The sequence below is a fragment of the Zonotrichia leucophrys genome, chromosome 2 (genome assembly GCF_028769735.1).
Source record: "Zonotrichia leucophrys gambelii isolate GWCS_2022_RI chromosome 2, RI_Zleu_2.0, whole genome shotgun sequence".
NCBI lineage: Eukaryota > Metazoa > Chordata > Aves > Passeriformes > Passerellidae > Zonotrichia > Zonotrichia leucophrys.
In genome coordinates, this window is record NC_088171.1 from 101,367,205 (window position 1) to 101,380,397 (window position 13,193).

The 13,193-nt window shown below is 37.5% G+C and overlaps 1 protein-coding gene across 6 annotated transcripts in view; it reads left to right on the forward strand.

Annotated features, from left to right (window-relative positions):
• Positions 1–13,193, forward strand: part of PIEZO2 (piezo type mechanosensitive ion channel component 2) — a 287,609-nt gene that overhangs the window by 244,208 nt on the left and 30,208 nt on the right. For 5 of the 6 annotated variants that reach the window (XM_064705833.1, XM_064705836.1, XM_064705837.1 and 2 more), the window contains 4 exons: positions 2,415–2,518; positions 6,876–6,984; positions 8,637–8,705; positions 11,916–12,082. In XM_064705833.1, the coding sequence (XP_064561903.1) occupies positions 2,415–2,518; positions 6,876–6,984; positions 8,637–8,705; positions 11,916–12,082 (449 nt within the window). Of the gene's footprint in view, positions 1–2,414; positions 2,519–4,520; positions 4,620–6,875; positions 6,985–8,636; positions 8,706–11,915; positions 12,083–13,193 lie in introns of all 6 variants that reach the window. The other variant, XM_064705839.1, reaches the window with a different exon arrangement.

Below are 13,193 nucleotides of genomic sequence, written 5' to 3' on the forward strand. Positions count from 1 at the left end.
TTTAAATATTGAGCATTCTTGAAATTATTTACTGCAATAATGCAAAACCTTGTGGGAAACATCACAGACCCTGACTTTACAGCCAGCAGTTTCCTGCCACATCCCCACTCAGTGAAACATGGCACTGACAGTGGTTGTTTACAGGCAGGCAGACTGGGAATAGACTGACATTCCCCACTCATTCTTTTTGGAACACCACTGTAGCTGCAGCATTCTGCACCATTCTTCATCTCAGTAAATGGGTTTGTGGGTGTATATATGCGTACATTGAAATCACTCAAGCTTGAAGTTTTTAATTTAGATTTTTATTGTTATTTTTATATCACTTGCTATAATTTTATTGTGCAGAAAAAGACCTCATTTTGTATATTGTAGCAATTAAAACAATAATGAATTTGGGTCTGAGTAGAGCAGATAAAAATATCAGTGAGGGTTTCCTCATTGACAGTCACTCACAATCTCCCTTCTAGGGAGGTGTGGTTCCTCCTATGCTTGTGGATTATTTTTGAAGTCCCACAAAGATGAGCAGGAGTTAGGACCACATGCTCAGATTGCCCTGGGTCACACAGTTGTGTCTTGTGTCTGATGTAGTGCAGAAGATGGTGACTGCAGCTGCCCTGGGGAGCTCTTTCCCCCCAGCCACAAGCAGATGATGGGATCATGCTTTCTTCTGCATCTTCCATCTCATCCCACAAAAAGCCTGTACATTCCTTTTCTCAGTAGGAGGAAGCCACATTTTGCAGTACAAGAGGGGTCTCCCAAGCCCAGTCTGGCCATGAATTGTGTTACCTGTAGAGCTGGGTCTCTTCAGGAAGCCTTGTAGGTGACTGACACGCCGCTTGCTCCATTTTGATGTGTGCAAGAATGCATTATTGCTATTCAATCATACCTCTCTCTTGAGCTGTGAAAGGGATGGAACTGCTACATTGGAGTGTCCCCTCAGATATGCTTTAACCTAAAATATTTTGTAGGGAGATGAATGTAGTTTTGTTTGTTTCCAGATCAGGCATTCCAAGTCTGACTGAGTGCTACCCTGAGCCTTTACAAAGCTGTACTGCCATAGAGGTTTTCCCTAATGTCAAACCTTACCCAGCTGATCTGCATTGACAATTTCTGCTGCTGACTACAATATACCATTTTATGAAAGAGAACTGCAGGCTACTGGCTCTTAAAATGCTTTCATCTCTTCAACGCATTTTAAGTGGGCTTTTTTGGAAGCTCAGCACCAAAAATCCATTTGTTTCATCCAGGAAATTTCCAAAATTTCTTTTCACCTCAGTGCAACAATTAGAATGGCTGGAGTGGACTTTCTGTCCCTCTGCAGGGCATTCATTGATGCTAAAAGTCATAAGTGCGCACATGAGGCACAAAATGCCCTCTGTGAGGGAGTTTCAGATGGCAAAGTTATGATCCAAAGATCAGTTCTGGCAAATTTCACAGCCTTACTCTGAGGTTTGTGACTAGTTACATGTGATCATCTGCACACAGGATCTGTGTAGAATTCAAGGTATGATTGAATTATAACTATTACTTTTCCAGAGACCTGTAATGATGGATAGATATAATTTAATATAAATACATATATCAAGATTTTGTAAATTTTCATCTAAATAAGTATTCCTTCAAATATTTCAGCTTAAATGTGGCAATTAATTACCATTTTCCACTGCTGAGTGTAATGCTGTGATTTTTATTTTTCTCTTGCTCATTACCTTATTTTTATTTTTGTTTTCCATGTTTGTTCATGTTGGCCTGTTGCCATCTGTGAAATAAAAACATTGCTTCTGTTCAAGGATATAAGGTCTAGCTTAATCACCGTGTACCTATGCTGTATCAAGGTTTCAGAATCTTTCTGAATCCATGGGCAAAAAATTGAAACTCATTTGCAATCATGTTAATAGAATCCAAGGGATTTGTTTTAAACAAGCCAAGGTTTTCCATTACCTCATCAAACTAATACTATCCCATTGCCTAGTTTAAAGGATTCCCTCAGTGTTTGAAAGAGAAATTCTGTATTTTTTGTCCAGTGGTTCTGTTCATGTAAGTTCATTTACTTACCTGCTGGGCTTTTTTTTACTCCCTCAAATAATTATAAGTCCCCAATAAATTTAGACTTTATTGTTATTTTTCTCTAAAAATGTAACTTTGTATAACTTGATAAACTTCAGTCCTTTTCTTTACATTTTGTTTTATAGGGATGCTTTCCTTAGTTCTTGTACAGTTCTTATTCATGCCCAAAGCATTGCAGACTAACATCAAATAAATTGCCTGAGACCTTTTCATCTCTTGCTTCTTCTCTGTTTTCACCTCTCCTGGTTATGAATTTTTAAATGACTGCCTACCTATTCATAGGTCTTGGGGGAGTTGAGAATAGAACTTTTCAGAAAAGTAAAAAAATATTTTGTTTCACTTAGTGGTCAGAAGTGGAAATTATTATTTGTTTGAGACGGATAGTGAAGAGGAAGAGGAAGAGGAAAAAAAAGAAGAGGAAGAGCCTCGAAAAAAATCTGCTTTTCAGGTACTTTATTGTAATTTGCTATCTTGTTGATGTCTGGAAAAAAAAATGTAGATTTCTCATAACACCAGCACATATGTTAAAGCTGCCAGTTCCTTCTCCTGAAATGTATTGGAAATTAAATTTCTTGCTGACTTAAAATGTGAGTTTGCCTTATGCTTTAAGCATTATCAAATTCTTACTGAAACTATACTACAGTCATATCTTCATTCACATATGCCTGAAAATAACAAAAATGCAATAAACAAAGTTTAAAGAACCCAAGCTTTATTTTTTTTTCTGTATTGCAATAAAGACAGTTGAGGAAGCTGACTTGCCTCTGATGCTACTGTGGAATGTCTCTAGTGTTTTTGAGGGGATGTTATCATTCCATGAAGAAATAATCCCCAAAATAAGCATATTTTCATGAAAAAGAAAACATACTTAATTTAAAAAAATTATTGAACCCAGTGGGCCAGAGAAATATGTCCTTGGATTAGAAAATTACAAAAGGAGACTGCATCCATTTATTTTCTTTAATTTTCAGGGCAGTGTTAATTAATATATTTGCCTTTTTAGTGCCAGACTGTGCTGATGCAGGACAATATTGTAATGTTAAAAAGATATATGAGGTTTCCTATCTGCTTTCCTCCATGTGGACAGGCCGGTGTTAGACAATACCAGGTATACTGGATGGCTTAAATGAAAAACGTGGGTGAAGAAGTTAGTGAAATACTCCTACATCTAGACTTGCTTTTGCTTTTATAAGATTAAAGTTTCACTGGTTGAAGAACTTTTTTGAAATGCTGCAGAAATTTGTCAGGTCTGTAGCTTCAAAAGCTTAATCAAAGAAGCAGCTTTTTCCAGCTGAGTATTTCCATCCAGATGCAGCCTCACATCGCTGCGGAATCGGCGCATTGCAGAACATTCAACCCAAGCAAGAGCAAGAAGCTGCCTCTATGCTTTTCCATTCCCTGAGCCAAAATCTTTCAAACAAAGCTTCCCAGACAACATTACTGAATTAGAGAAAGACAAGTTTTATTTAGCTCGTTAATAAAATGTGCCTTTGATTTCTGTACTGACATTGCCAGTTGGCTACATTGATTAAACTACATGGCAATGACATGAAAACAAAAATCTGACCTTAATAAAGGCAAAACAAATCTAGATCAAAATGATGTGATAAGTAAGTTTTGTTTTCTAGTGTTGCACTGGTTTTTTAAATATATTTTGCATTTAACTTACCTTGGGCCACAGAAATGGCTCATGACTTTCTAGGTCATTTTTCTTTCTGGTTTTCATGCCGGTATAGAGGAAAGTTTGCATTCTTGTTTCTTCTCATTTATAAAAACATTGGTGACAGCATTTTGTACAGATGTGCTGATGCCAAGCACTGAGCTAAAGAGGTCTAAACTTGAGGTCAGAAGTTAACAAGATTGTTTCATTTATGCTGGGATTTGGGTTTCTTGTTCATTTCAGTCCTGAAACTATTAGTTTGGGGATGGAGGATCTGTTCATTATTTCAAAATTTGGTCAGATGTTCTGGATAGGTGGCCTGTTCTGCAGTATGTGCAATATAAACTTGCTGGATGGCTTTATATAAGCAGAGAATTGTAAAAACCAGAAAATTTATTTTCTTTATGGAAAGTTTGTTCATCCTATGGTCATCATACTTTCTTTGCCTTCCATCATCATGCACAAGGTCTTAGTAAAAATACTAGCCAAGTGAACTTTATTGTAGATTCTGTTAAAAAATTATTTGAATGTAGGATCTTTCTTTCAGTGTAAATTGTGTGCAGTAGCCCTTTCAATGGTTAACTTGGAGATTTTAAATATTAGAGAATGCATTCAGTTAAGAGTCATATCATTGAAATTTTAATGTGAACAACATAAATTATCTTTTTCTCATATTGAAGTTTATGAATGTAAATTTGTTCTTAGTATTCTAGATACAGTAATTAGACATCCTATTTATTAATATTTTCTGCTTTTCTACTAACTACTCTTGCTTTGTCCTTCTTTATAGAGAGCTATTGGAAAATTTGCTTCAGCCATTTTAGCCTTGCCAAAGTCTATCATTAAACTACCCAAAACTATTCTTCAGTATTTAATCAAAGCAGCAAAGGTACTCGACATTTTGCAAATGCTCAGTGTGTGACCCACCCCACAGTTCCTGATGTAGTGTATATATACCTCTGTCCTCGTCTGCATTTTTCCTCTTATATGAATTAATAAGAAAAATGATGACAGCTGAAGTCTCATTCTCAGTCTAGTAAATGCAATGCATTCCATAACTTTGGTGAGGTCAAATCACAAGAAAAGTGGTTTATCCTTTTTTTACGCACAACCCCAGAGAAGAAATGCAGACCCAAATTCTCATTTTCTTTTGATACTGATTTACAAGATGGTCACATCAGGTTGCATGTATCTTATGAACACTGTGGTAATTGATCTCAGAAAGCTGGTGAAACGTTTGTTAAACACACATTCTGCTGCAAACCCCTTTTCAGTTCTCTACTCTTCTGGCCTTTATCATCACAAAGAACATTTATGCATCTTCTTTCTTGCCCTGCTTCAATACACTTAGCATTTCCTAACTGTGGCACTGTGTTTTATTTTTCACTCCATAGGTAACATGACTTTTGTAAGGAGTGGATGTTACAGATTGAGAGTACCAGCTCCAAAGTCTAAAAGATATGAAATTGGAATTTTTTTTGCAGTGGTAGAAATCTAGACTAGTATGCAACCAGTATGCTCTTAAAATATCCCCTGCTTAGCATAGGTAGTTACATTAAACTTGTAAATCAAATTCCTTTTCTTAATCCTAATTTTCTACCCCCTTCCAAGTCTACCTTTTAGCTCTAATTTCTTTATTCACACTATAATTGTGGCTAGTGTACACTTTCACAGTTAAATGACAATAGAAGATGTTGGCAGTTTCTGACTTCAGTAAAGTAACGTGGTATTAACTCATTTAAGTATCACCATTTCCCCAGATCACCTTCATTAGAAAGCACCTGTTACAAAGCAAAGGGAAATCAGAGCCTCTGATCCCACACATTTTCTCATGTGGTGCTTGTTTGGAACAACTCAGACATACAAAATTAAAAGTACAGACTTTGAGAGATTTGGAAGAGGATCTTCTTCTGAACATGTGAATGTATACCTCTCCATGGCGGTATACATTCACAAAACAAAACAAAGTATTTTTCCCTTTTAAATTAACATCAGTTTAGCAGTTTTAAAATAATCCTTTAAATGTTCCAAAGTGATTTGCATAGGAAAATTCTAAAATTATAAGGAAAATTAAGTAGAAATTTTACCATTCTGTCCTATGAGAGGCAATTCCAGCTTCACTGAGATATATGTGTGTTGTTGCCATCATCTGCATGTTTGTGCTGTGAATTAGATAGAGCTGTTTTGTTATTGTGATTTTTCAACCTCTTGCCTGCATCTGTGTGCTTCCCTGCTCTGTCTCTGCCAGTGGCCTGTGTTGCTTAGAAATAGAAGACAATTGAAGATAATTACCATTTTTCAATGAAAACCATTAAATGAGCAAAAGAACACCTTTTTCCCTACTTTCGGGGTTTTTTTTACACACACTGCTGTATAATTTATAAATATTTTGGCCCAATTCCAATGCTTCATGCAGTTATACAGGTCAACAGACTGTTGATCTGAGTGAGTGCTGGGAGCAGGATTTTGTCCCATAAAATACCTTGGATAGATAGGTAAGTATTACTGTCTTCATTTTACAACTGGAAAAACAGTAGCAGAAGGATCAATAAGTGACTTACCTGAAACACCGTTGTTAAAATCAGGAAGAAATCTGAGCAATTCCTGAGGGCCAGTTTTGGGAATGTGTATGAATAACAAATCCATGAACATTCCACTGGGACATACAGAGGAGGAAAAATACCTAAGCTGTGAAAAATACACTTACCTGTACATCTGTACAAGGATGTCTCTATATCTTTTGATGTTTTAATTAGTGGATTGCAGCACTTTATCTAAAAGTTTTCTTTGCTCTGCATCTTGTCTGTAATGTGATAGAGGTACAGAATTGAGAGATTCAGACAAGGTAGCCGATATGCACAAAAAGGTATTAATTCCCAAAGTTCAGAGCATACATTTTTGTGGGTTCTAATGCAGCTTGGGTCACCCACAAGTATTTCCACATTTGGCTTTACACTTACAAAAATAGCACATGAAAACTCAGCATATCTGCAGGGAAGGTGTTTGATTTTGGATTAAAAATATTTCCTTGCCCCCACAGGTCTGAATGCATTTACTCAAGCTATATAGTCTTGCTTGTGGCTTATTCTATGGCTTGCTCTCAGAACATGAGGAACCTTGATATAAATGAGTTTTTTCCTTCCAGTTTGTTTATCAAGCCTGGATAACTGACCCTAAAACAGCTCTACGACAGAGGCGCAAAGAGAAGAAAAGTTTTGGGAAAGAGAAGAGAAGGCGAAAAGGATCTGGGGATGGTAGGTAACCTTTTCCATTTTAAAAAATACAATATTGACTGTTGCCTGTTGTTCCTGGTAGCGAAAGGCAGATGAGGTTTAGAGGAGAAGTGCTCTCAGTGCTGGCTAAGAACTCAAAAAATGAGTTGACTTTGGCTGGTGTTATTTTCCTTTACCAGCCCATGACAAGGTCAGGCACAGCCATGTCCTTCTGTTCTGCATGGCACACTTTTAGGGAGATACAGGGGAAGGTGGGATATATGTAATTTCCATGGAGTTGCAAGAAATGCCCAGATCTTTTGATGAGTAGGAAGATTCAACACATTGCAGAAAACATCAGCTATGTGAAAGCATTTGTGGGAGTACTTGCAATAGTGAATTATGAAGACATAACTTAATAAAGCACATAACCTGGAATTTAACAGCCTATCTCCAGAATATAGGAGTACAAACAAAGTGCTTGACAGAGCAAGGACATGACCCTTTCACTTCCTCATATCATAAAAAAGTTTATCTTTCTGTCCTGGCTAGAGTTCACCAAAGTCACTCTTTTCAATGGTCAAGTCATGTGCATTCACAGGGAAAGGTGCTGAAGAACTATTTCATTATGGAGTTCCCAAATACCTGTAGTTCAAGTGGAGCTGTAAAAAAAATTCCATTAAATAGACACATATTATTTATTTTGGCCACATTTCCTATATTGTTCCCTAAAGAAGCTTGAGTTGATACATGAAGAAGAACATAAAGAAATGTTTTTCACTTTCCATGTTGCAGTCACTGAGGAACCCAAATATCCACAAACCCGTAAATTCAGTAGATAGCAAAAGGAAAACATACAAATGTTGATTTGGTTTTAGCAGCAGTGTAAAATCATTCATGCCCCTGAAGAAAACATCCATTTATAAATGGTTTATATATATTTTTCTCCATTTTTAAGCTAGGAAATAGAAATTCAAAAGCTTTTCTGGTCAGTATGGGTGGGGAAAAGAAGGACCCATACAGGCTTAATCAGCTGGACATTTCCTCTGTTTGGCATCTTTACCTATCAAAAAGAAGGAATTTATAATTGGGCTTCTGCCACTGAAACTGTAGCTGCAATTATTGGGCATTAGACAAGAGGATCTTCTAAAGTTTGACCTTCATTTTTGCCTGTGATTCTGCAATACTCTTCAGCTACAGGCCTCAATAAATGCATGTGGTGGTGTCAAAACAACTCTGCTGTTTCAGGTCAGCCTGAAGGTCCCACTCAATTCCCTCAGGTTTGGTGGGCCAGAGGCAGAAAAAGATCAGAGCAGTTCTCAGGTTGCCCTTTGCAGGAGATGAAGAAATAAGCTCAAGTGTGAGTCAGCAGAAGGTGAGACTGCTGAGTGTGCCTGAGGAGTGATTGAGAAAGTATTTGGGTTTCCACCACCAGAGGATCTCACTCAGCAGCCTATGTAGTAAGAAAACACCACTGCAAATTACAAGAGAGGGATGGTGATCCTTGAACACCTTCACTGACAGGGTTGTCCCTTCCCTTGAGTGCTTTGGAAATGGAAATATGCTTTCTGTTGTGGTGGTAGGTGAGGAACCAGTCTCTCTTGCTTAGTAACTGTGGCATTCTCTAGCTGGAATGGCATTTACACCAGCACTTCTGCAGGTGTAACACTCACTGGTTTGCTCCTTGCTTGCAGGAGGTGGCAATGATGCAGACTGTGAGGACAGCGAGGAGGAACCTGTCAAGAAGAAATCTGATGGACCAGGTATAAAGGCAAAATGAGGGTTTCTGTGCTGTTACAGTGTAATTGTGACCAGTGGTCTGTCACAGAGACAGCATTGCAGTGGTCCACTCTGACTGATGCAGGAAGAGCTTCCTAACTACTATCACATTGTCTATGGCAAGATGTACAAGCCTTGAGCATAGGAACTTCTAATTGGGGACCAAAAACTACTGCATCTTCTCTAAATACTTAAGCAAATACACCTGCCAGCTCAGACTTGATCCCTGCTGTGTATTTTACTAACAGAGCAACTTAAGCTAAGGTCTTAGACCTGACTGCACACAGCCCTGTGTTAAAATCTCCATTGATTTTGAGTGTGTTTTAGCAAGGTTAGTATAATGCTTTTTTTGGTACTTATCCATTCAGCAAGGCACAGTAATCACCTCTAAAAACATTACATGTTCCTGATCTTACACGTTCTCATTCAAATTCAGACTTTGGGTAGTTCTGTCCAGCAGAAGAAATGCCAGCAGATTTCAAGATCTTGCCCACATTCAGATTTTTCCTACAAAGAAATTTAAAAGATCATAAATCCAAGCTTGGCTCTTTGTTTCTAACTAGAGTAAAAGAAGAAAACAGACTCTCCTCTTAAGTAAATCTTCACCATGGCTTACCTTCAGTGAGACTTTATCATCAAGAGCTACTTTTCTTCTCTATATAAAATTGTTTCCCACAGTTCCAGTTAGAATTGTGTCCCTGACTTACAGAGGGAAGAGGCCAAAAGGATGTGGGAGATATAATTTCTCTCTCTCAAGAGCACTGGTCTCAAATAAATGGGCTGCACTGCTATGAGAATGGGGGAGGGGGGGGAGTGGGAGGATGGTGGGTTTTTTATTTGTTACTTACTGGCAATGCAGTTATCTGTCTGAAAACACTGAAGTAAATCACACAAATGCTTCTCTAGGGATGTAGTGTTGGTGCTACACAGGAGTTAGGGGGAAAAGATAGAGGTTTATAATTAATTTATGTTGGAAATAATAAATTTTAAGTGCTTTATATTTTTGTTGAAATATTTTGGCTGTTCCTAGGTAAAATTTGTTAAAGAAAACTACCAGAAAAATTATCCAGTAATTGGTAATAAATCATTATTTAATTATTAGTATCATTAGTGACCTTAGATTGAATCCTATCTCACACTCTCAGGCAGAGAGAAGCTTTCTCTGCACAAAGTAATTGTTTCCCTTTTTGAAGATGCTTAGATGCAATTGATCCTCAAAAGATTATTTTTAAAAAAACTTTGAAGAACAGCAAAGGTGCCAGAACAGCTACAGTGTCATTAAAAATGTATAATAAGTCACCTCCATCCTAGGGAGAAAAAGAACCTTTCAGATTGGACTGGAAGTACTTGGCACCATGGTGAGACTATGCGAGGCCAGTGGTGGTCAATTAAAAAAAAAATTTACCTGAGAGCAGTGACTTCTCCTGAAGTCAATAGCAGAAGTTCCATATTGGAGAGGAAGAGTGTGGGTTAAAAAATAATATATGCTATAGATTTTTGTGTATGTATGCTGTTCTCTTTTCAGCTACTCATAATATTGTCTGGAATTCAAAGATAATGGCTGATCCTTGAAGTAGAAGCAGCTTTACATTTAGTTTTTAATGGCAGGATTTCCTCAACTTCAAGACTTGCACATTGAATGAATAAAATTAAAAAAAAAAAATCTCCAAATCTAAATTACATAGAAAAGGCCTGAAAAAAAGGGTATGATATTATTGAAATAATTATATAACCAAGTGGAGGGTGCTAAATTCTCTTTTGCTCAGTGCTAGCAGACAGCTCCATGGCAGTGCTCAGGTAAATGGGAGACACTGCTACTTCAGCACCCACTTTACAGGAAAGTACCACTAATGAATTTTTCCCATAGTTTCTCTCCACATAAATGTGCATGCAACAACTCTGCCTGTCCACATAAATCTTTTTCTTTATTATAGCTTTCCTTTTTCAGTACTTGTAAGGAGCTGTGCACTCATTCTGCAGAGTTTTGCATGCCATCTTGTGGTACAGCTAAGAAGTGATGTTGTTGAGAGAATCATGCGTGGCAGATTATTGATAGTTTTCTACTATTTCTTAGGCTGCTTAATCAAAATTTTGTCTTTACACCCAGAGCTCTGGGCTTTAGAACCTAGCAGGGACAGCTAGCTCTGGAACTGACTATTGAAAATAATTTTTTCAGTGTTTCATGGATTTATGGAATCATAGAATGGCTTGTGTTGAAAGGGATCTTAAATCCAACCCTCCTGCCATGGGCAGGGGCACCTTCTGCTAGACCATATTGTTCAGAGCCCCATCCAGCCTGGCCTTGAACACTTGCAATATTATATGAGAACTCTACTGTGGTGTTTATGTTTGTGAGTAGATAAAAAATAAGGTGGCAGTGCTGCTTTTTGGCTGAGAAATACCATTATTAATGCCAAATGAACTACTGAAATGAGAAGTTAACTTGAGACACATGTGCTGAGCAAAATAAAGCTACTATTGTTGGTATATATCCATAAGCCTTATTCATGTAAAGCGTACTGTATTGCCAAAATGGTGCAAGAATAAAGTTTTATAAATTATCAGTTGTCCTATTTATGCTTGATCTGACATCATTGATGGCACAGTGCAGCGTACTTAGATAAACAGAGGCTTTGAAAACAGTAAGTACAGAGAAGTATGATTCAAAGTGATGTGAGGTCAGATTCAAAGACTGTTTAGGCAGTTTAGACTTTAAAATTCAGCTTAGAAAGCTTCAAACACAAAGGGTAAAGTTTGTGCAGAGAGAAACACAAGTAATTAGACCCTGAAGAGGTTCAGCTCAACACACTGATCGAGCACTTGTTCAGATCACAGGACATGGTGATGTTTAACACTCTTAGGAGATGTCCAAATCCTTGTGTTTCATTTCACTGATCTGTGCACACAGTGTCCCTCTAAAATCAGGACCTGTTTATTTGACTAACAGTTGCAGGACCAAGGACTTACAGGGTGGAATTGGGATTCCAGATGATAAGCCTAGGCATACAGTCAGGAAAATGGTCCAGACAGTCAAAAGGCCTCCAGCCATCTTCAGAGATTCCTTAGTGTGACAGGGTTTCACAGCCTGGATTACCATTATTAGACAATAAAAGAAAAATTAATCTAACTCCAGGCAAAAGTACAATAAAAATACTTGTGCTCAATAATTCCCTGTTGCTTTTGCTCTCCCTTAGATAACATCATCAAGAGGATATTTAATATCTTGAAGTTTACTTGGGTCCTTTTCCTGGCAACGCTGGACAGTTTCACAGCTTGGCTTAACTCCATCTCCAGAGAGCACATCGATATCTCCACCGTGCTCAGGATCGAGCGCTGCATGCTCACCAGGGAGATTAAGAAGGTAATGCCTTCAGCCTTTCTGCTCTGCTAATACCATTTCCAGCTCGGTGAAAAATGAAAGGCTGTCTCTTCAGATCACAGCAGTGAGGAGGAAAATTATGAAAATCTCACATACACTTGCATTTTAAAAATAAGTTTGGACTTTCTTTACAGCTTGGTGGCTTATAAATCCTTAAAGAATAAATGATTTGATTTATTACCTAGACACATAACAAATTAAGGGAAAAATAATTCTTTGACAGGTTGATGTATGGTTTTGGCTGACACACTTCTGTAGTATAGTGTGGTTCTGAAGGGACAGAATAGATTCAAGAATGGTAGGGAAAGGCTGGCATTTTTAACAGCTCAAAAACTATCTCAGTCTGCGGATTTCACTCTTCTTGTAGGTCAACTTGCTCTGGAAATGACTGACAACATGCAGGCATACATTTCTTCAGTGAGAATGGAGCTATGTGATCCTCCACAAGCTAGTTGTATATTAGTAAAACCTGTTGGTAGCAGGGATTATTGTTGTTAATGTAACCAGAAATGTATTTAGATCTCCTAAATGGAAGTACATGATACAACTCTTATCCTTTATGCCAAGCCTACAGTGGAGCTAGAATGTAACTTGTGCCATCGTTTCAGACTCAAGATGTCATAATGGCACCAACATTTACCACTGAAGAAGCAACACAGCTTGTACACAAACATACCTAATTAAAAACCTGAGAGTCAAATTTTGTTCTTAAGATTTTTGAATATTTTTTTTTCACAAAACATCAGATTTTGAGTATTTTGAGTCTTGTAGTTTTGGACACTGTAAAGGGTCAAAGTTGAAGTACTAGAAACTATTGAAATTAGTAAAGGAAACACAGACAATTTTTTAGACTACTTTTATTATGTGAGGTAGAAAAGGTCCTTGCATAAGGCTTCATTATAAGTTAGAAAAAGTATTGTGGAATCACTAGTGGAATGAGTTGGATATGTTTCTGCCTAGGAACAGAAAATTCTCAGTTTTATTCTTATAATACACCTTTAGAATTCTAATTGCAATATCACAGCCAGAAAGACTTGAGTGTGTGCCCAGATCTGGTCTGACAGTTAATAAAACTGTCCTTCCATATACTTGC